Source organism: Corvus hawaiiensis, chromosome 15 (assembly GCF_020740725.1).
Source record: "Corvus hawaiiensis isolate bCorHaw1 chromosome 15, bCorHaw1.pri.cur, whole genome shotgun sequence".
In the NCBI taxonomy this organism is placed as follows: Eukaryota; Metazoa; Chordata; class Aves; order Passeriformes; family Corvidae; genus Corvus; species Corvus hawaiiensis.
The window spans coordinates 9,310,264-9,330,175 of record NC_063227.1 but is presented as its reverse complement, the minus strand read 5'-3'; the positions used below and the strand labels follow the sequence as shown (position 1 = coordinate 9,330,175).

Below are 19,912 nucleotides of genomic sequence, written 5' to 3'. Positions count from 1 at the left end.
AGATGATATGCACATAAAGAGAGCATGAATGATTGCAATATAGGATTGAATGGTAATGTACACAGTTGTTGAATGCCTTCCTCTGATCTGAAGCAGGGTTTTGTATGTCTGGACCATCGTTACCAAAAATTTTCTTACCCTGCTCTGAGATCTTCCAAAGAGGGTTCTGGAGGCTCCATAGGCAGCTTTGCCAAGCTATAACTCAGCTATAAAACTACAGAGCTTTTATGGTATTAAAGCTCAAAATGTTTGCCACTACATCAGGTGCTGACTTATCAGGTATTTCTTTTATCAGCTATTTTTCTGATCAAATCAAATCTTCAGCTGCCTGTTACAGGCAGCCTTAGTTCTCTAAGGCCTGTGTTTTCTCAGTGTAAAGAGCATCTATTTGTTAGAGTGTAATCAGAACCAGAAGTATTACAGAGGGCATCTTAAAAGACAATTTGTCGTGTGCTCAACTCAGACACATTTATCAGAACCTCAGTGGATATAGCCATTTCAGAGGATTTCATTACTCAGGTCAGACACACTGTGATCTCTATACCAACACTAATAAACAGAAGCTGAATTAGCTGGCAGGTTATTTTTAACTCTGCTTAGCTAATATTAAGTCAGAGGATCAAATAACCTGTGCTTTACGGATTAGTGGGCAGAGTCACCCATCGAAAGTGCCACAGCACTAATACATTAATAACCTAATAGGCACTAACAGCCCTGAGCAGCCCCGGCCTCACCCTGAGCCTTGCCCCAGGGCCCCAAGTGCCCACTTAAGCTCAGCCCTGGCCTGTCAATCCCTCCCTGAGCAAAGCAGGAGCTTGTGCTGGGCCGCAGCCACTGCCACCCCTGAGCCTGGCCAGGAATCCTGACCCGGCTTGACCGTGGACCTGCCTCACCCCCAGGGACCTGCTCCATGATGTGGCTGAACCTGGCTGTCACCTGTGGACCTGCCCTGCTGAGCTGGGTGGTGACCTCTGCCCAGCCAGCTGCCAGACCCCTGGCTCCCAGCCAGCCTTCGTCATTCTGGAACCCTATTCAAAAAGTTAATGATTCGAAAACTAGGGGTTTTGCTAGGTAGAAATTATATATATATATATATATATATATATATTTAAATTAAACATTAAAACACATTGGCCTGATGGGGTTTGAATAGCATGCCTACAATACACCACAAGAATACAGGATCTTCACATAGTTTATTTTCAGACAAGTTATAAACTATTAATACACATTTGTGGTGGCTCTTTCCACAGAAAGGACAAACAGCACTTGTATCAAAAATTTTCTTATCTTGTTTTGCAGTTTGATGGGCACTGTTAACTGTAACTATTAAGAATTTTGTCTAAAACATATGTCTAGCATATATATATATATATATAGCAACTGTAATATGCCATCTTACCGAATCACAGAATTAAACAAAGGGATTGGACTGCAACACACTTAAGAGTTACTCCCTTCAGTGATTCATGCTTATTTCTGGAGAGACAATATTAGACTGCTGTTGCATTTCTAAAAGCTCATCTCACAAAGATTTGCTCACATAAACCCATGTTTTTACCTCATTATTATGAAGGAAGGCATTTGCAAAGAGGCATATAAATAAGCCATTGTTTTCCTAATCATATTTCAGGTTCAGTGTGTATGCTACAAACTTTTACAAAATAACTTGGGTGATTTCTATTCCCCAGAAAGGCTGTTTCTTGGTTCCTGCCTGTGCAGCAGCTGGTATCTAGCAGAGCAGCTCATGAGCCTCCAGCAAACACGACATACTAACCCACTTTCTGGGCAGGAGCCTCATTCACTGCTCCAGCCTGCACAGTTAGGTTTGAATTGTTGAAGTCACAGAGTTTGATCACAAACTCAGAGTATTTGGGTTTTAAATTAAGAATTATCATCAAACTTTTAAAAGGAATGGCTACAAGATACCACTTATTTGGCTTAGCACACTGACGCAAATGCAACTGCTTTCAGAGGGAAGCTACGACTGACCCTGAATACTCTTCAGCATGGAAATGATGGGGCCTGTGTGAAACCCTAGCCAAAGCCCCGCACCAGGGCCTCTGTGATCTTCCAAGAGTTCAAGACAGCAAACACTCAACCAAGAGTTGTGTCCTTTGGTTATGTGGATTTGTCAGAATCATGATGAAAATGAAGCAGAGCTTGCACTAAAACGTGCAAGTCCTGCTATGAAATTCAGCTATGCCAAACTAAGGGTGTCAAAAAAGCTGGTGGTAAGTTCTTTTTGAGAACTCTCTATATGAACTGGCTTTGTACAGCACAATATCCTGTATGGCTTCCTATTTGATATTACAATAAACATCCTTAACTTATTTCCTTAATTTTTTTTCTGAACTCTCCCACTTTTGCAGTCCCACTGTTAAAAACTACTTAAGAAATGGCCAATAATTTCTAGACTTTTCACACAGCCCTTGTAAAGCTTTCAAGTTCATGGCACACTGATTCGGAATTGACACATGTTCACTCTTTGGTCTCAGGGAAATTTGGACCTCCTGAATACTTTCTTATACTAATTAACTCACAGCTTTATTCAAATTGTTTTCCTTGATTTCTATTTCAAAGCCCAGTGATAAAAAATTTGAATATCATTCTTGATCAAAGTACAGAAAGAGTAAATGCTATGAAACCTCTGTGAATTATTATGCAAAACATTCCTGTAATCACCATAAACATGAGAAGTGAATAGACTGTGTCTTTCTGTAAATCTGGTTCCAGGAGAGACAACCACAGGAGGAAGGCTAAGGTCGACTTTTTGTGGCTGGATGATGTGGGCAGTAACAGCTTAGATAAGCAGGGCCTGTATCCAGTATCCCAGTCTGTATCGGGGCCAGGCTGGATGGGGATCTGAGCAGCCTGGTCTAGGGGAGGGGTCCCTGCCCATGGCAGGGCATTGGAACAGGACCTTTAAGGTCCTTTCCAACCCAAACCATTCTGTGGTTCTATGATCCAGTGGTGCAGTCTTCCTTCATCTTTGCATCTTGTGTATGAGATGAAGGATTTGGAGACACCAGCAGAAGCTCTGTGCCAGGCACCTGGGGTATGAGTAGAAGACAGAATCTCCTGGGTGTGTCCATGTTTGTGCCCATTTCCTTCTGGTACTGTCAAGTCTATAGCTGATTTTTTTTTTATTCATATATACCCATAAGCATTTGAGCAATAATGTCTACAGCTATAAAATGCATAGAATTCTTCTATACTATTTTATACTTGTCAATTTTAGGTATAAAAAGTGTTTCTGCTACACTAGATCAAAACAGGAAACTCTTCTATACAGAAAGCCTCAGAGATTAGACTATATGAGTCTTTCTAAAGTACATTTGAACCTGTTCCTGCACAGCAGCCCAAAGGTTATTGGCAATGCACCATGACTGGTGGATTTAGATAGTAGCTGCAAATCTGCATTTATCTCTGTTTACAATCTATTTTCTACTACTGTCTACAGAGAGTAACGACTAAGCTAAAGATGGTTTTCATAGCAGTATTTACTGAAAAAATAAGTTTTAAACCATCTACTAGGGATAAAATACTTGAGAATTTTACCTGGAACTTAATCTCCTACTTCCTGTAAGCGCTGAATAAAGCAGTCAAGAACCAGATAGGTAAGTCACTTTGGTAGGTTTTCTAAGCTATATTAAGTGTGCAGGGCATTTTGTCTCTCTGAGGAAACTGAAGATGAATTAAAGTGAAGAATTTGAAGATGTCATGGTGACTATATGATAAATATTCCTTTCAGTTTGTTTCATTAGCCTTCCAATGTGCTAATTTTCTAGGTTTTTAGATGTGTGTGAATAAACTGTATTTTGATGTCACACAGATAATCAGTTAACTTTTGTCAGCTTTGGTTTCATGTAGGGCAGATATAATCTACCATGGAAATGCTGCACATGTTTAGCATTACCTCTTCATAAAAAGATGATATCAAGGCTTATTATTAGTAAATAATTGCTGTATGGAAGAGCCAGGAAATCCATGGCTGCAAGTATTTTGCAGATGGTAATAAAAACTCCATTGTTCTGATACAGCTAGATATAACTAGAATAATAAAGCAGCACTGATTCGTGATGAGCTGTTATGCAGTGTGTCTGCATAGATTAAATCTGCAAGGTTTTTAAAAATTGTGCTTTAGATAGTAAAATAAAAGGTATACTTTGGGCATCTGCAGTTTGGATGTGATGCAGCACTCAGCCTTCTCTCCTTGGTGGGGTGCTTTGGAGAGGCCCGAGAGAGGATACACACAGCAAGCAGGGAAAGCCTTGCTGTTCAGAATGGGGCCCTTTTTGGCCAACAGATTGCTAGAAATCAGTAACAGCTGCTTGTACCCCATCCTCCTTTGAGTCTATGTTTCTATGCCTAGCTCCCATGGGAAGGGTAGGGGATGGCTCTGCCTGGAGGGAACAGCCTCTGGAAGAGGCTTGTGGGGCAGTTTCCAAGGTCAGGGTTGCCCTAGCCCAAGGACAATAAAGCCCCTCATGTCAGGAAGTGATGGAAAATACATGCAGCAGGAAATAAATGTGAGCCAGCGTGTGTCCAGGTGGCCAAGAAGGACAATGGCACCTGGCATGTATCAGCAACAGTGTAGCTATTGGGACCAGAGAAGGGATTGTCCCCTGTACTCGGCGCTGGTGAGGCCACACCTCCAGTGCTGTGTCCAGTTCTGGTGCCCTCACTCCATGGACATTGCTGGAGCGGGTCCAGAGAAGGGCAACGGAGCTGGGGCAGGGTCTGGAGCACAAGTCTGGTGAGGAGCAGCTGAGGGAGCTGGGGGGGCTCAGCCTGGGAATAAGGGCACTCAAGGGAGACCTTCTGGGTCTCCACAACTCCCTGAGAGGAGGGTGCAGCCAGGTGGGAGTCAGGGACCAGGCAACCAGCAATAGGACAAGAGGACATGGTCTTAAGCTGGACCAGGGGACGTTTAGGTTGGCCATTAGTAAGAATTTCTTTCCAGAAAATGTGATCAGACACTGGAACGGGCTGCCCAGGGAGGTGGTGGAGTCACCATCCCTGGAGTGTTAAAAGGAAAAGCTGGATGTGACACTCAGTACTGTACAGAAAATCATGCTATGAAAAGCCAGTGTCTATAAAGGAGACAGAGGAGTCCCTGCAACTTTATTCGAATAAAGGGAGGGAGTCCACTGGGGCACACACCCACAGGGGTTTCTCTCTAGGGGTTTTGGAGGGTGCAGCCTCCTTTTATCCTAAACTCCCGGCTGCATGTTGCCCTCTTCCTTTCCCCATTGCCTGAGGTACTAAGAAGGTACAGCCTTCCCGAACCACCTACCACATATCGCCCCTTGAACCTGACATTTTACCCCAAAGTTCAGGAACTCAGGCTTGTGTGGACCCGTTTCTCTGTTTCGGGAGTCAAACTGTCTGGGTTCTGTAACAAACTTGCGGCTTGAAGTCGGTAGAGACATTAAGACCCATTTCAAAGACGTTAACACCCATACCCTCACCCATGGAATTGTTTGGAAAGACATGAGCACGCATCTTTCCTGTCAGTGCCACGGTCTATTTGACAAGTTGGTATTCGGTCACCGGCTGGACTCAATGATCGCAGAGATCTTTTCCAACCTAAGTGATTGTGTGATTCTGAGATAGAGGCCTGGTGAGGTGCGAGCAACCGCCCTTGCTGCTGTGGAGGACCGGCGAGGGCCAGGGACCAGACCCGTCCCTGCTGACCCCAGAGCCCACACCTCAACCCCCCCATTTTACCCGCGGGCTCAGGCCCGGCGGGGCGCGAAATGGCGCCGCCATCACGTGCCCGCCGCCCGCGGCCTCGCCCGGCGCCTGCGCTGGGGCAGCGGGGCCGCGGCTCCGCCCTCGGCGTGTCCCGGGCGCTGCGGGCTGAGCGCGGTGCTGGCCCTGCTCTGCCCCTGCTCGGCCCCTGCTCGGCACCTCGGCCCGGCCTCACCCTCGAGGGAGCCGCGCACCGGCGGCGGTGAGCGCGGGGCGGCCGCGGGGACCGGCCCTTGCGCGGCGGCCGGGGGGGACAGGCCGCGGGGGCGGGCCGGGTTGAGGAGACAGACAGACGGATAGACAGACAGACAGACAGATAGATATAGATGCGCGCCCTCCGCGCCTGGAGACTTTAAATCTCCCTGAGGGCCAAACCTCGTGAGGGGCTCGGTGTGCGGTACGGCGGGTTTGTGCCATCCCGGGAGCTCTCACCGAGCTGCAGGAGCGCGGTGCCTGGGAGCTGGTTTTCCCATGTAAAGAGCTTAAATGGCTTGTTAAAGTCGGGTAGGAAGGTTTCAAGAAAACCTGTAGAAGTAACAATTATTATTTATTTCTCCCATAGGTGTGTAGATAAACGCTCAAAAGAGCTTTTCTAAAGAGCTGTGCAGCTTCAGGTTTGTCACTGAGTAAAACGAGGGGTCTTGGGCGTTGTGCACAGGGAAGTGGCTTCCTTTTAAAAGTAATGCATCAGTAGAAGTCAAATATCTTAATTTCACCACCGAAATACTACTAAAGGTGGCCATGCGTTTGTATTTCTTTAGTAAAAATTAATGCAAGCATTACGATGTTCAGCTGAATGTGGTTATTTTTAGAACTTTGAGGATTTGTTAGAAACGTACGAAAAATGTGGTAAATCCCTTGAGTCAGAGGCTCAGTTTTGAGAAAAATGAGGACTGATTATAAAAAATAAATAATCCTCTTCAGAAGCAAAAATTCTACCCATTAAAAGTCTGATGTGCCCTAGATGAAGAAAAAGTTTAATCTCTGAGCTCATCATCCTGAAGGACTAGATCTTCTGAGATTTAAGCTTAAAATGTGGATTTTTACCTGTGTTTTGCACCATACTCAGTGGTTGAATTTGTGGTGGCAGCAGTTTTCCAGGGCTGCGTGCCTTGTGCTGCTCCTGTTCCCCAGACAGACTCTGAATTCCGAGTTCCTTAACGTGGTGAGGGGGTGGCCTCGGTGCTGTCACTGAACTGCGATTTCTTTAGACACTGTGGTTAATGGGACTGGTATTTCAGCCGTGTAAGGCAGGTCCGTAAACATTAATTTCCAAGTGTTAGAAATTTAAAGCTTAATTATCAAGATGCCTGCTTTATCCGAGAATATTTCCAAGCTTGGTTATTTGGAAGGTTTTTTATTTCTCAGGAACTCAGTCTCTGCTGCATTTGTGTTTGGTTACTGCTGTTTCTCCTAGAAGCCTGATTTTATGGTGTTTTATTAATTCTTGTTGGGTCCTGGTGTTGAGAACTGGAAGGGAAATCTAGAAATCAGAGGAAGCAGTTACTTCTTTGTGGCTTGAATCTGTGATATGTTTGGTTATAGAAATAAAACCTTTTTTTGAACTGACATTGTAGCCTTGGAAGTAGTGAACAGCTGCTTGCTTAACGGAGTCACTGCTGACCACTTTTCAAATTCCCCACCAAGCCCCCATGCCATGGGAGAGGTTTTAATGTCTTAATTTTAGCAGAAACTCACAGCTCTTTTGTCTGGGTAAGTTGCAGAAACAGTTATTTAACTTGTTTTTTTCTGAATCCTGATGGTTTTAGTGGATTTGAGGCAGTTTGAGCAGGATAACGTGCAGCTGTCAAAATACTCGATCACCGGTAGAGCTGTATGGGGGGGTGCACCAATTTTTGATACTTTGCTTTATACAAATGAGGATATGAATAGATTTGATGAACCTCAGTAGTTATCAAAGTGTTTCATTTCAATGACTGTGTGGCTGCTGTTTATCTTTGATAATCATTTGGGTAACTACCTTAGATAACAATTTACTGTTGTTTGCATAACAAGCTTGTATTTGATTGCATCTTTGATAACTATAATATTTTATTATATACATTTCTGCTTATATAAGCTAACATGATTTATGTTGCTTTGGATTGTTCTTGTGGTTTTGGACACTCAGATGTTTATTAGATGTAAACCTGATTATATTTTTATTGTTAACAGTCACTTGCAGTAACTTTTTTTTTTTTAATGCATTATCTAAAATTCTGCTAGTTCTTGTCTGCAGTGTAAAAGTATGAACTTCCTTCTCTACAGAGGTGTTTGGGACCGGTCTGTTCAAGAGAAGCTCTCTTCCTCAGGGGTACTCTTGGTTATTTAGCTGTTACAGGTAACCAGTCCCATCTCTGTGAAATTCAGAAGCCTGCTGAGCACTGTAGGTAGTCTTTATTGACTACCTGTATTTGATACAATTTTTACTATAAAAGGATCCTGTCCTTTTCTTAATTTTTTGGGTATTAGTTTACTGTTAGTAATTACTTTTGCCTGTGGCCACATGAGAGGTGTTGGGAAGAATACTGAAATTCTGAGTTGAGAACAGGTGGAAGAGTACTCTTCCCCTAACCCCATGGTGAGGGTTATGTAAAAGCATTGTAAAGCTTATCACAACAAAGATTTCAGATTTTTGGTGTGTTTGTATAAAAGAAAACTTTGTGATATTCCTGGTGGTAAAGCTTTGAATGATTACATGTAAGGGTACACTCTGAAACACAAACTTACTTGTAATGTAGTATTAAAAGAAAATAGTGTAGGGGGAGGCAGGTGACTTTTAATCTGAACCCCTGGATGCAGTGCCTTGTGATCCACCTTCCCAGGTGGCACAGGCTGTCACCCGGGCTGTGGGAGCTTGTAAACAGGGAGGTGGCTGGGGCTGGGTGCTCTGTTGTTGTGGGGAGCAGCTCCTGCCGTGTGACTTCAGGCAGGCCTGGGCAGGTGCTGGCGAGGGCTGTGCACGTTTGTGGTAGGAAGCTGAGCCTCTGTGTTCATCATCTGTCACACGGCTCCCCAGGCCATTCGACAGCCTTGCCACAAAAGGGAAAAAGGCAAGAGAAAACATTTGGGTGGGTTTTTTTCTCTGTTTTTCATGACTCTTAGATTACATTAGTAGCTACAGTGTTGTTTACCAAGACTGCCTAGTAGTGGTAATGATAATGCAAATACTGAATAACTCACTGTTTACGTTGTACTGTTGACCAATAAATGTAGATGCAGTTGCAACATTTGTTTCCCATTACTTTTATACTTGATCTGACCTCACTTTTCTCTCAGTAACAGTATTTGCATTGTGGAATAAGCTACCTTGTGTTGAGATGATCCCCTTGAGCGCCTCCACTAAAGCAAGAAAATTTATAAATTGTTGTCAACATATTTCCCTATCATTTTTGCATTGGATGTAATATGAAGATTTTTTTTCTAAACTAACACAGGTCTTTATGGCATTTTATCTGGACAGGAGGGGAAAGCAGACAGATGCATGTGAGTGGCCCATGGCTGCAGCTGCCTCAGTTCATTCATTTATTGCCTATTGTAACTTGGAAGCATTCTTTAGGTAAGAAAGTTGCTTCAAAATATGTGGTTTATAAACTTAATACACTTCTCTCTGGAATCTTTAAATTGCATCTCAGTGGTTTGTGCTCTCAGTTATAATGTTATTTAAGTATGCTGTTTATATGTGGCATTATAAACCTTTCATTTGTTGGACACTGACAGTGCTTGAGAAAATGAATTCTATGTGCTGTACAGACTCTGCGCACTTCACAGGAGAGAGAACATGTGATACTTGTAGACTGTGCAATAGAAGGCCACCATAAATGACAGATTTCTTCAGGTGCCACCCACAAACAGTTACTAATGAATATCAGCTTTCTCTTTATAGACAAGCATGACTACTCAGCTCTAAATTTTCTGGTGTGTGAGCTGAGCAGCAGCATTACTTGCACAGATTGCAGTACTTGAGTTTGATTTTGTATAGAAGATGGGGGCTACTTCTCATGTATTCATAAATAATGTGTACTATACCTTTGTTAAACTTGGCATCTGTAAAGCTGATATTAACTTGGTAGTTTTTCAAAAGATGATGATATGACATGGCAGAATCTAAAGCCTTCTCCCATTTCTAAAGAAAAACGGAGAAGTTCAGCATTGGAAGGTTTCTAAAGATGTTATTACTGGTTGAACACAACACCTGGTAAACATCTGCTTTTAAACCTACTTTTAAAATCTGTCATGATTTAGTGAGGTGGGTGTTGCTGTGCTTGTAGCTTTCCATTAAAGCATCTTCAGATAATGTAAAATGGGTAACTGGATTTGGAGGTCTATTTTCTCATAGTGCACCAAGATACTCTGTCAAACTAAGCTACAGGGTAGTTTTTTCATTAGTATGTGGGGGTATATTTGTACATTATTGGTATCTTTTTTCCAGATACAGTTTAATTAGCCAAAATTGTTTGTTTACTGTCAACGTGCAGTAAGCATACTTTTGTGGAGTAAAAGTGAGTAAAGTTTAAAGCCAAGAGTCTTTAAATGTCAAATATTAGAGGTCCTGTGTTTAAGTGTAACTTTTCACTCATGTTTTGGTATAGGGTAAGCTGAAAAAAGCCCCATTTCTTACCTAGGTTTGTAGTTTTCTTTGGGTAATACTCAAGAACTCAGAAGTGTATCTGTGTTGCATAAGAGTGCTCATCTAACTAAAATTGTAGATAATGTGAAAGCTAATTTTTTGCCCACAATTATAACTTCGCCTTAATGGAATGATATTTTTCAGATAATGTTTGGTAAAATTAATTTGCTTGTTACATTCTGTTGCTCTGCTTCCACATCTGCCCTGCAGAGCAGTGGGTAGTATTCATCTCAATCTTTGTTCTAGAATGTATGTTAGTCCTTCGTATAGGTTTCCCAGACACTGCAGAACAGTTTTTGTTTGGTTGGTGGCTTCACAGGTCGGTTCATCTTCTGGGACCCGTCCCTGCCTTCTGGTTAAGGAATCCATGCACACACACAGGATGATTCAACAGTGGGATGGATGTTCAGATACCAGAAAGGTGCTGGTAACTTGACAGGAACCTCCACATTCTTTGGAGGTAGGAGTGTATGTATGTGTGTGTGTAAGCCTCTCATTTGAATACTACCTGGATTATATCACATGGGACTGTAATTTAGCTAACTTCAGTTGTGCTTTAAAATACATACTGTTTATAAAGTATTCAGAATGAAATAAGGATTCTTATTTTTGCAGTAAATGTTGGGCCTTCATGTTTGGTAAAAATGTTATGATGCATAACCAATGGAACCTTTTTCTGGCTTTGCATCCCACAGTGAATAATAGGAATTCATTTTGCTAGATTTAAAGGACTGGAGTATAGAGTACTAAACATAGAAATTCTGGAGATAGCAGTTTTTAAAGGCTGTAGCAACAAGAACAAGTTCTGGCCATGTTCTAGCAGGCAGAGCATAGATAACTGTATGCCAACAATACCTTGCATCTCTTCCTATATTTGGGGTGGATGTGCTGCATCTGGTCTGTAGCCTGACCTGTGGTTTAGGGGAATACCTTTTCTGGTTGTTCTCACATGCCAGAACTTCTTTGTGAGAGCCAAATCAGCAACCATGAAGTTCAAGTAAGTTTCAAGTAAGATAGGAAAAATTTCTGGTTTTATCAGAAACCTATCTTTAACCAAGATGTTGCAGATCTGCATGGGAATAGCAACAGCAGGGAGAAGCTTCTCAAACAACAGCATTTATTTAATTTTATTTTTTATTGTTCTGAGCTTTAGTTTTGGGAAACAGCCAAGTTTGTAATTCCTCTCAAGTAGGGAGGAGGAAGAACAGACAACAAGGATGTTTAACTCAAAAGGTATTTAGCCTTTGCTAAATTTAGCAAGGCTATGAGCAACTGTAGGAGAGAGTTTTGTAATGGTTAATTACTACATCCACATTTACTAGTTTGGAATGCCCATTTGTTGTGTGACTTAAAGCAGTCTAAAGTCATAAAACATGATTGTGTGGATGATAACTTGATGGTCTAGTAGCAAAATGTTTCTCCATGCTGAGACTGCATTTTCATTACATTTGTAACACTATTAAATGGAAATCATGTGTCTATTCAGCGAAGAAGAACTATGATTTAATATAATTTAAAGTGTTTCTGGCTTATCCTTCTGCATACATTGCTGATTCCAATCATTAATGGAAATTTAAATAGACTGGGTGAATATTTGTAACAACTTCTAAAATAAGTTCCTTGGTAATCGAGGTAATTTGTCAGGAAGTCAAGCAGTAGTGAAACTGGTCATATGAAGAGCTCTTAATAAATTGGCTGCATTGTGCTTTCCAGCTTCTCAAAGAATGCACATGCCTTACTTTCATAAAAATGAAGTTTGTCAGACACCTAATGAGCCAAACAGATGAGGTCTTACAAGTTGGGGAAAATCCCAGGTAAACTTTTGATAGGGTAGTGTGTATTTTGGCAGCTGTTTTTGCAATACAGGGATTTGTGGTTTTTTTGTTTTTTTTTCTTTCTTTCCCCCTGCCCCCATAATGAAGATACTATGGAAAATTTTCAGTCCAGAAAAAGCAAGCTGTGTGGGTTGCCATGGAAGTTTGTTCAGTAAAAATAGATAATTTGCTCTGTTCGTTCTTGAAAAATACATGGTTGCTTTGAAAATACAAACTTCACACAGGTTGGGAAGAGAGAAGGTCTGGATGAACATCTGATTAGTGGGGCATTTGAGAAGGGGCCTCAACTGTACTAAAATAAATTGGCAAAAGCAGTTGTTGAAAATTGACTGAACAACAGAATTCAGTCTAGAACGGACTTGGTTAGATTGCACTGTTTCAGCCTGTGAAAGCAGAGCTTTTTTTCTGCTGCTCTTCTCTGAGCTCTGGCTCATGTGGCAAATGTCCATTGCTGAAGTAGATCTCTGCAGTTTGCTGATTTCCAAGGTCACTGTCCTTTTCCAGCTGAAAAACAGCATGTGAACTTCACTTACTTTGCCCTGCTTTGATAACTGGCCTCTGAAGTTTTTTTATTGTTGTACAAACGTTCTTCCTCTGCTTGGCATGATTTGGAAAAAAAAAAAAGCGGGGGAGAGTGGGCAAAACTTTTCAGTCTGGCTCTTCTGAGCACATCTCTTCCAGATGTGTTTAAAAAGGGAGTTTATGAATTAAGTTCTGTAGTTGATAAACTTTTTTTAGAGATCATGAGTGGGTTCCATAGTTTGTCAACGGAGTTTAAATTTAAACTGAATCCACTTTCTCATTCTGAATTAAATTGCTGTTAAATACTTCTTGTTCCCTACAAAATGCTTTATGTACTGAGAAATACTAATGCATGGAACTACACTTGGTAAATTAACAAGTCCAAGTTATCCAGATTCAATCCAAGTTGTACCCAAGGTACTGAGGGAGAAGGTCCTTGCCAACAATCTGTGCACTGGGTATTGACATATGGATATGCTTCTTTTCAAAGTAACATTGCTATATTTAAATTTTGTTAACTTGCTATCTCTCACTGTGTTTCCACTGCCCTGTCTCCCTTCCTTCCCTAATATTCTGTATTTTTCTAGAGACCTATTGTACGTGAGACCTTTGAGGACCCTGTGCAGTTTGAATACGTCGGATTGTTACATTCTGAAACTCTCATGATGAAGAGAGCTGGGCAGAAGGTTGTGGCTGGAACTGAAGCTCCTGGAACATCACAGACAAGCAAAAAACAGAAAACTAGTTTACATGGCTCAGGGTTTGGGGAATCTGACCCGTGCACCTCGATGGACTGGGGCAGCCTTCCACACCACGTGATTCTGCGTGTTTTTCAGTTCCTGACTTTAGTGGATCGAGCCAGGGCATCTTCTGTTTGTCGAAGGTGGAATGAAGTTTTTCACATCCCAGATCTCTGGAGGAGATTTGAATTTGAACTTAGCCAGCCAGCCACTTCTTACTTAAAGTCTACACATCCAGATCTCATTCAGCAGATTATCAAGAGGCACGCTGACCATCTGCAGTACGTCAGCTTCAAGGTAAGCCACGGATGAGTGCTGGCTCGGTGTCACGTCACTGGGCACGAGGGATGCAGCTGCTCTGTGTCAGCTACCTTGAAGCTTGTACCTGGCAAGTCTGATGTTTAAAAATGCAACTACTGCAACAATTTATTTCCACATGTGCAGGCAGTTTCATCCAGTTTTCTACACTCTAACTTCTGCAGAGTAAAGAAAAAGTGAATGCCATGCAAAACCAGGAGAAAGGTGAGACAAAATAAGAGAAAGTTACTCTTCAGGCTTATGACTTGCCAATCAGTTCATTATTTAAGATACAAAGGCGTTGGCCATGCAGATAAAATGGATTAGTTTGCTGGAGCAAAGACTTTGTCAAGTCTATTTTGGGCTCTAAAAATTGGCATTTTTAAAAAAATGCATATGTATCGCTGTCTCTCATAGCACCAGTAATGTTACAGTATTGCAATAAGATGAAGTTATTTGAAGACAAGACTTAGATTTGAGGTATGTGTTCATACTAGAAATACCCAGCAGTCGCACTCAGGCAAATTTTCTAATAGTAACTTCCCTGAACTCTTTCTGGTCTTGAAATTTCCAGTCAGTGTTGCACTTGGTGCCACTGATAATTGCAGTCTGGAGCAGTACAGCTTAAGTAGACGTGGAACCTGCAGTCTCAGGTATCCATGGTGCTGTTTTCTAAATAATACTGAAGAATGACTTCACTATTTTTATATTGCTTTTTTAGGTTGATAGTAGTACTGAGTCAGCAGAAGCAGCCTGTGACATCCTTTCTCAGTTGGTGAACTGTTCTATCAAGACCCTAGGTTTGATCTCTACAGCAAAGCCAAGCTTCATGAATGTCTCTAAGGTAAGGTTCTGCAAACTGTAACTAGCATATTTTAACTCACTCTTAAACCATTTTAGCTTTCTTAATGTTCTGTTTTTCAGTCGATGGTAATTTTTATGGAACAGTCTCTAGTTACTGTGTAGTAACAGAAGAGTTACCTTCTGGAAAATAAAGACCATTTCTTTTTTTCTGCAGAAAAATTCTAGATACTTCAGCCTCATCACTGTGTCCAGTTATCCTTGTAGTTGTCACTGTATTACAGCAAAATGATAAATCAGAGTAGATGAGTTAAATAATGAGTGTAAGGTTAATTTTGTCACATGTAACAGCATGTTTTTAAACAAAGATCCGCTATGTTCATGTTCAAATAAGCCTTCCTTTGTTACACAAGAAAGGGGATGTGTGGGAAGTGCTTATTTTTGAACTTTCTGCATGTGTAGAACATGAGGTTAAAGCATTGAAGTTTTTGCCCATCTTTTCACAAGGTTTTTTTTCCCCTCTTTCAATTTCTCCAAATAGGCTAATTTTGCATCAGCACTGACAGTAGTTTTTGTAAACTCCAAGTCATTATCATCAATCAAGATAGATGACACACCACTTGATGATCCTTCCTTGAAGGTTCTTGTTGCTAACAACAGTGATACTCTAAAACTGCTAAAAATGAGCAGCTGTCCTCATGTTTCACCTGCTGGTGAGTAGTGAATATAAGTGAAAAATGGAGCTGTAAAGCACCATAATTGACTTAGTCTTGAGTTTGGACAGTTGGAAGGTGAAGGAGAATGTGGATGAGTTGGGTTGATGAAGGTGGGGGTGCTACTCACTTGACTGCATCTTCTGGAATCCTGGGAATTTTTTTTTCATTCTTTCCAGCTGCTTTGCTACGTCTGATGATAGGCCTTGAGGAGGAAAAGCCTCCAAAACTAGTGTAAGCCTTTCACACATGCTCAATGGACGTGATATTCATTGCTTTACCGTGTAAGGGTAACCAAATGGGTGCTCCTTAATGTGTGCAGATTTGTGAACTTAACTAACTAGTGTTCTGTGGGAACACCACAAAATCCCTGATCCATGAATCAGCTACTGCTTGGTGGGATAAAGGAGATTAAAACAGTTGGTCAGTAATTGTTTTGCAAGGTGCTGTGAGTGTGTACAAATTTCAAAGACCTTCAAAGTGTAAGACTGTGAATATTTCCAAAGTGCCCTCTTGTGTCCAGATCTGGGACTGGTAGCTTCCTCAGTGGTTGATGAGGGACTCACTCCCTTCAAAATATAGCCTTGCTGAAAGTTCAGAGAGCTTCTCACTTGCCTTTCTCCTGAAACCTTAATGCTAGGGAAAGGGAGGCTGCGTCTGATCTGTTTCTGTATTCTTTTCTGGAGTCCACAAAAGGTGACTTAATCTGTGTACTTCATATCCCAGCACATTAGGAGGAGTTAACGTTATTTAGGTCTTAATTCACAGAAGGTTCTAACTGTTAAACTGGGTGTCTGATGGTGATTTAAATAGTTTAGTTGAAAGCTGAAGGAATGAATATTAGGGAAGGGAATGGTGGTAACCTGAGCTGAATCTGACCTGATTCCAGTTGCTTCCTCAAAGTTGAGGAAATTCTGCATAGGGAGCAAAAAAGAGGAGAATATGCAGATCCAAGATGAATGTGGCTTGTGTCTTCTGCTGTTAAATGTTAATGGCCAAAACCCTGTAAAAGGTTGTGGATACCTAGAACTTAGGTATTTCATGGGGTTTGGATATAAGCGTGAAAACTCAAGCCAGTAGAATCAGTACTTGCTTGAACTTTACAGCGAACAACTGTGTTTATATTCACTTTCATTATACAGAGTAAATTTTTTTGTTCCTCAGGCATTCTTTGTGTGGCTGATCAGTGTCATGGACTTAAGGAGCTGGCTTTGAACTACTACATATTAAGTGATGAACTGCTGCTGGCTCTTTCAAGTGAAAAACATGTTGATCTCGAGCACCTTCGCATCGATGTCGTGAGTGAAAATCCCGGACAAGTTCAATTTCACACCATTAAAAAGCAAAGCTGGGATGCTCTTGTTAGACACTCCCCTAAAGTCAACATTGTGATGTATTTCTTCTTGTACGAAGATGAATTTGATGCTTTCTTCAGAGAGGAAACACCTGTTACACACCTGTACTTCGGTCGTGCAGTGAGCAAGGCAATGTTGGGTCGCATTGGCATGAACTGCCCCCGGCTGATCGAGCTGGTTGTGTGCGCCAATGGACTTCAACCTTTGGATGATGAACTCATCCAGATTGCTGAGCGCTGTAAGAACTTAACGGCCATGGGACTGGGGGAATGTGAAGTCACCTGCAGAGGTTTTATTGAATTTGTAAAGATGTGTGGGGGCAGGCTTACTCAGCTTTCCATAATGGAGGAGGTGCTGATTCCAGATAGTGATTACAGCTTAGATCGGCTTCATCTGGAAGTCTCCAAACACCTTGGAAGAATGTGGTTTCCTGATATGATGCCAACATGGTAAATTCCCTGTGTTTGTGGATAAAATGGTAGAATCGGGCTGTCGCTTTCTATGCAAATAAAAAATTTAAGAATTAAATGTGAAAAGTTTCTTCCAGATTTGAGTTTTTCTTCCTTGAAAAAGCCTCTAGCAGACTAGTAGCAAAACACTCTACAATATTAATTGTATATTGAAATAGAAAATAGATATAATTGTACTTAGCAGTTCTGAAAGTTATGTCTGTGGTTTACAGGTGCTTCAAACTTCAGTGAATTTGGGCTTCTCTGAACTTCAGTTTAAAGGTTCCATTTACTTTAAAGTGGGCTTCTTTGGGGTTTTTTATGTCTTTGTTTAGTCTTTCTGATCTAGTCAGAAGTGGAATAGAGAAACAATTTTCCTTTAGGAAATCTCTCTGTGGAAAGCTGGATAGAACTTTGAGTACACTATTATTTGTCTTGATATTTTATATAGCTATTTTTTTTAATTATTCATGTTTTAAATTTAAAAGCTTGTATATTAAAATATGCTAGCCTGGGCTAGTCAGATACAATCTATCTTAAATTCATGGCAGTATAATAAAACGTTAATAAGCTTATGCTTACAAAAAACTTTACAGTTTTAAATTGCACTTTAATTTTGTCAGATTACAGAAACTACAGAATGCATTGTACAGTATGTTGTTTTTGTTTTATGCATTAAAAGGATGGGAAAGAGATTTTGTTAAACTTGCTGATTCTTAAAAGTTTGGTTCTAGATTGATTGCTTGAGTGAGTAATAAAGCACTTTGGAAACTGTCAGGACAATAAGGAATAGCTTTGGATTTAACCCAAATCCAAGTCTTCGTTATCAAAGACTGATGTCTAAATGCTGTTCCATGCTTTCATTACTAAGAAATAAGAAGGATTTCATACATGTGGCTAGTAAGAAGAGAAGGAAAGATCAAATGAATACAGTTGTCTTTGATCCATTTCTATTTGGAATCAAGGATTTAGAGCACTTACATTTGTTGCTTAGAGGCCAAAATGGACTGTAGTAATCTTATCTGTATCTTACAGAGCTTTGTGTAAGCACTGATTTCTAGAGAAAGGCTTGCTGGAGGTAATCCTGAAATATTTAATTCAGGACTGTTTAATACTTGTTGCTATTACCTGTTTTTTGAGAAAGATTGTATTATATTTATTTTCTTAAAAGGGGAAGGGCATGGTGAGTTGATGTAAATTAGAGTATGTATTTTTGTGTTGACATTTTGCACACTGTAAACTCAAATGCATTGTATATAAATTTTACTGTAATGATTTTGGTGCCACACTTGTTCTATCTTTCTCTTGATAATGAGAAGTCTACAAGAATTTGCTGGTGGTGTTTGTCACTGTCGTGGTTTAACCCTGGCTGGCAGGTGAGCCCCTCACAGCCAGAGAGATGGGAGACAGAATCAGAGGGTAAAAGTGAAAAAAGTCATGGCTCGAGATAAAGAGCTTAATAGTAAAGCAAGAGCCACACATGCAGGCAACCCCAAAAAAGGGAATTCATTCACCACTTCCATCAGCCATCTCCAGGAAAGCAGGGCTCCATCACACATAAACATCCCCGTTGCTCCTTCTTCGCCCAGCTTTATATGCTGAGCGTGATACCACACACTATGGAATGTCCTGTGGGTCAGCTGGACTCAGCTGTCCTGTCCGTGTCACCTCCCAGATTGTGCACCCTCAGCCTCCTCCCTGCTGGGGCAGTACAAGAAACAGAGCCGGCGGGGACTCTGTGTAGGCAATGCTCAGCTACAGAAAAACATCCCTGTGTCATCAGTGCTGCTTCCAGTACAAATCCACAGCTCGATTCTAGGTCCTATGAAGCAAATGAGCTATCCCAGCCAAAACCAGTGCATTCACAGCAGAGAAAATGTTTCTTCCCCACTTCCACAGAACACCAGCTAAAGGGTCAAGCCACCCTTTGCTTGGACACACTCACGGATTTAAGGTAACGCCCACACCTGAGTCAGTAATGGTTTGTTGCCTGTTGCACAGTTAAGAAGCATCTGACTGTGGTTAGTAGAGCCTGTGATCTGAACACTTCCATAATCCAGGGGATTATAATTTAAACACAAAACTGAAATATTTCCAAACAGTATTTGGTTTAAGATGTGTGGCTTGCTTTAAATGGAAATGTAATAAAGGGCTTTAATCTATGCACTGATACTTGGCTCATCCATCTGTTGCACTGTGTCCTGTTAGGATTCTCTCCTGCTGGAAGCCATGTGTGTAACAAACCTTGGGAGAGGCTGGAGAATGGCAAATTTTCATTTCATGTTTGTGCCTGAAACCTGAGGATTTCTGTCATGCAAACCGTAAAATGGAGTGTGGACAAAGCTTGTGGGTGTTTGGGAAGTCCTTGAGTCCTCTGTGTCTCTCCAGCTAATGGAACAGTGTTAGTGTATTTAGAAACATTGGTGACAGAGTTGAAGTTCAGGGGGAAACTCTTAAAAGGCTGCTTTGGATGTTGTCCCTTTCTCGGTCCGTGTCACTAAGGTAGTGTTTCTGTGAAGCCGTGAATCATGGAATTGCTATGGTTGGAAGAGACCTTTGAGGTCATCAAATCCAGCTGTTGAATGTCAGCTTGCTCCAGCTCCAATCTTCCAGTTAAATGGGCCTGCATTGATAAATGTTGGGATTTTTGATGCACTGATTTTTTGAAGCATTTGTTCTGCTCCCTGATCTGAACAAGTGAGGCCAGCTGGTGCTTGGAGAAGCTGACAGGAGTGCACCTTCTCTGCCACAGGAGGGAGTGAGCGCTTTGCTTTTTAGCTGATTTTTCAGACTTAGAAAAAGCTAGTCTTTGC

At 41.4% G+C, this 19,912-nt stretch overlaps 1 protein-coding gene across 5 annotated transcripts; it reads left to right on the top strand.

The window, feature by feature from the left end:
• Positions 1-5,830: 5,830 nt before the first annotated feature.
• LOC125333726 (F-box/LRR-repeat protein 3-like) lies at positions 5,831-19,269 on the top strand. 5 transcript variants are annotated; one of them, XM_048319893.1, is made up of 8 exons: positions 5,831-5,959; positions 9,221-9,316; positions 10,707-10,847; positions 12,101-12,201; positions 13,332-13,781; positions 14,503-14,625; positions 15,124-15,295; positions 16,460-19,269. In XM_048319893.1, exons 5-8 carry the CDS (start codon positions 13,407-13,409, stop codon positions 17,101-17,103), a joined length of 1,314 nt encoding a protein of 437 aa, XP_048175850.1. In that variant the 5' UTR covers positions 5,831-5,959; positions 9,221-9,316; positions 10,707-10,847; positions 12,101-12,201; positions 13,332-13,406; the 3' UTR covers positions 17,104-19,269. The 5 variants fall into 5 exon arrangements, with proteins under 5 accessions (XP_048175850.1, XP_048175846.1, XP_048175848.1 ...); XM_048319889.1 differs by lacking the exon at positions 12,101-12,201; XM_048319891.1 differs by lacking the exon at positions 12,101-12,201 and having other exon boundaries at positions 9,195-9,316.
• The last annotated feature ends 643 nt before the right edge of the window (positions 19,270-19,912 follow it).

Bases quoted from the DNA above. Each gene is read 5' to 3' on its own strand.
- LOC125333726 (XM_048319889.1), top strand. From the start codon at position 13,407: ATGATGAAGAGAGCTGGGCAGAAGGTTGTGGCTGGAACTGAAGCTCCT. The intron at 14,626-15,123 runs GTAAGGTTCTGC...TTCTCCAAATAG, and splicing joins GCTTCATGAATGTCTCTAAG to GCTAATTTTGCATCAGCACT. The intron at 15,296-16,459 runs GTGAGTAGTGAA...TTTGTTCCTCAG, and splicing joins TCCTCATGTTTCACCTGCTG to GCATTCTTTGTGTGGCTGAT.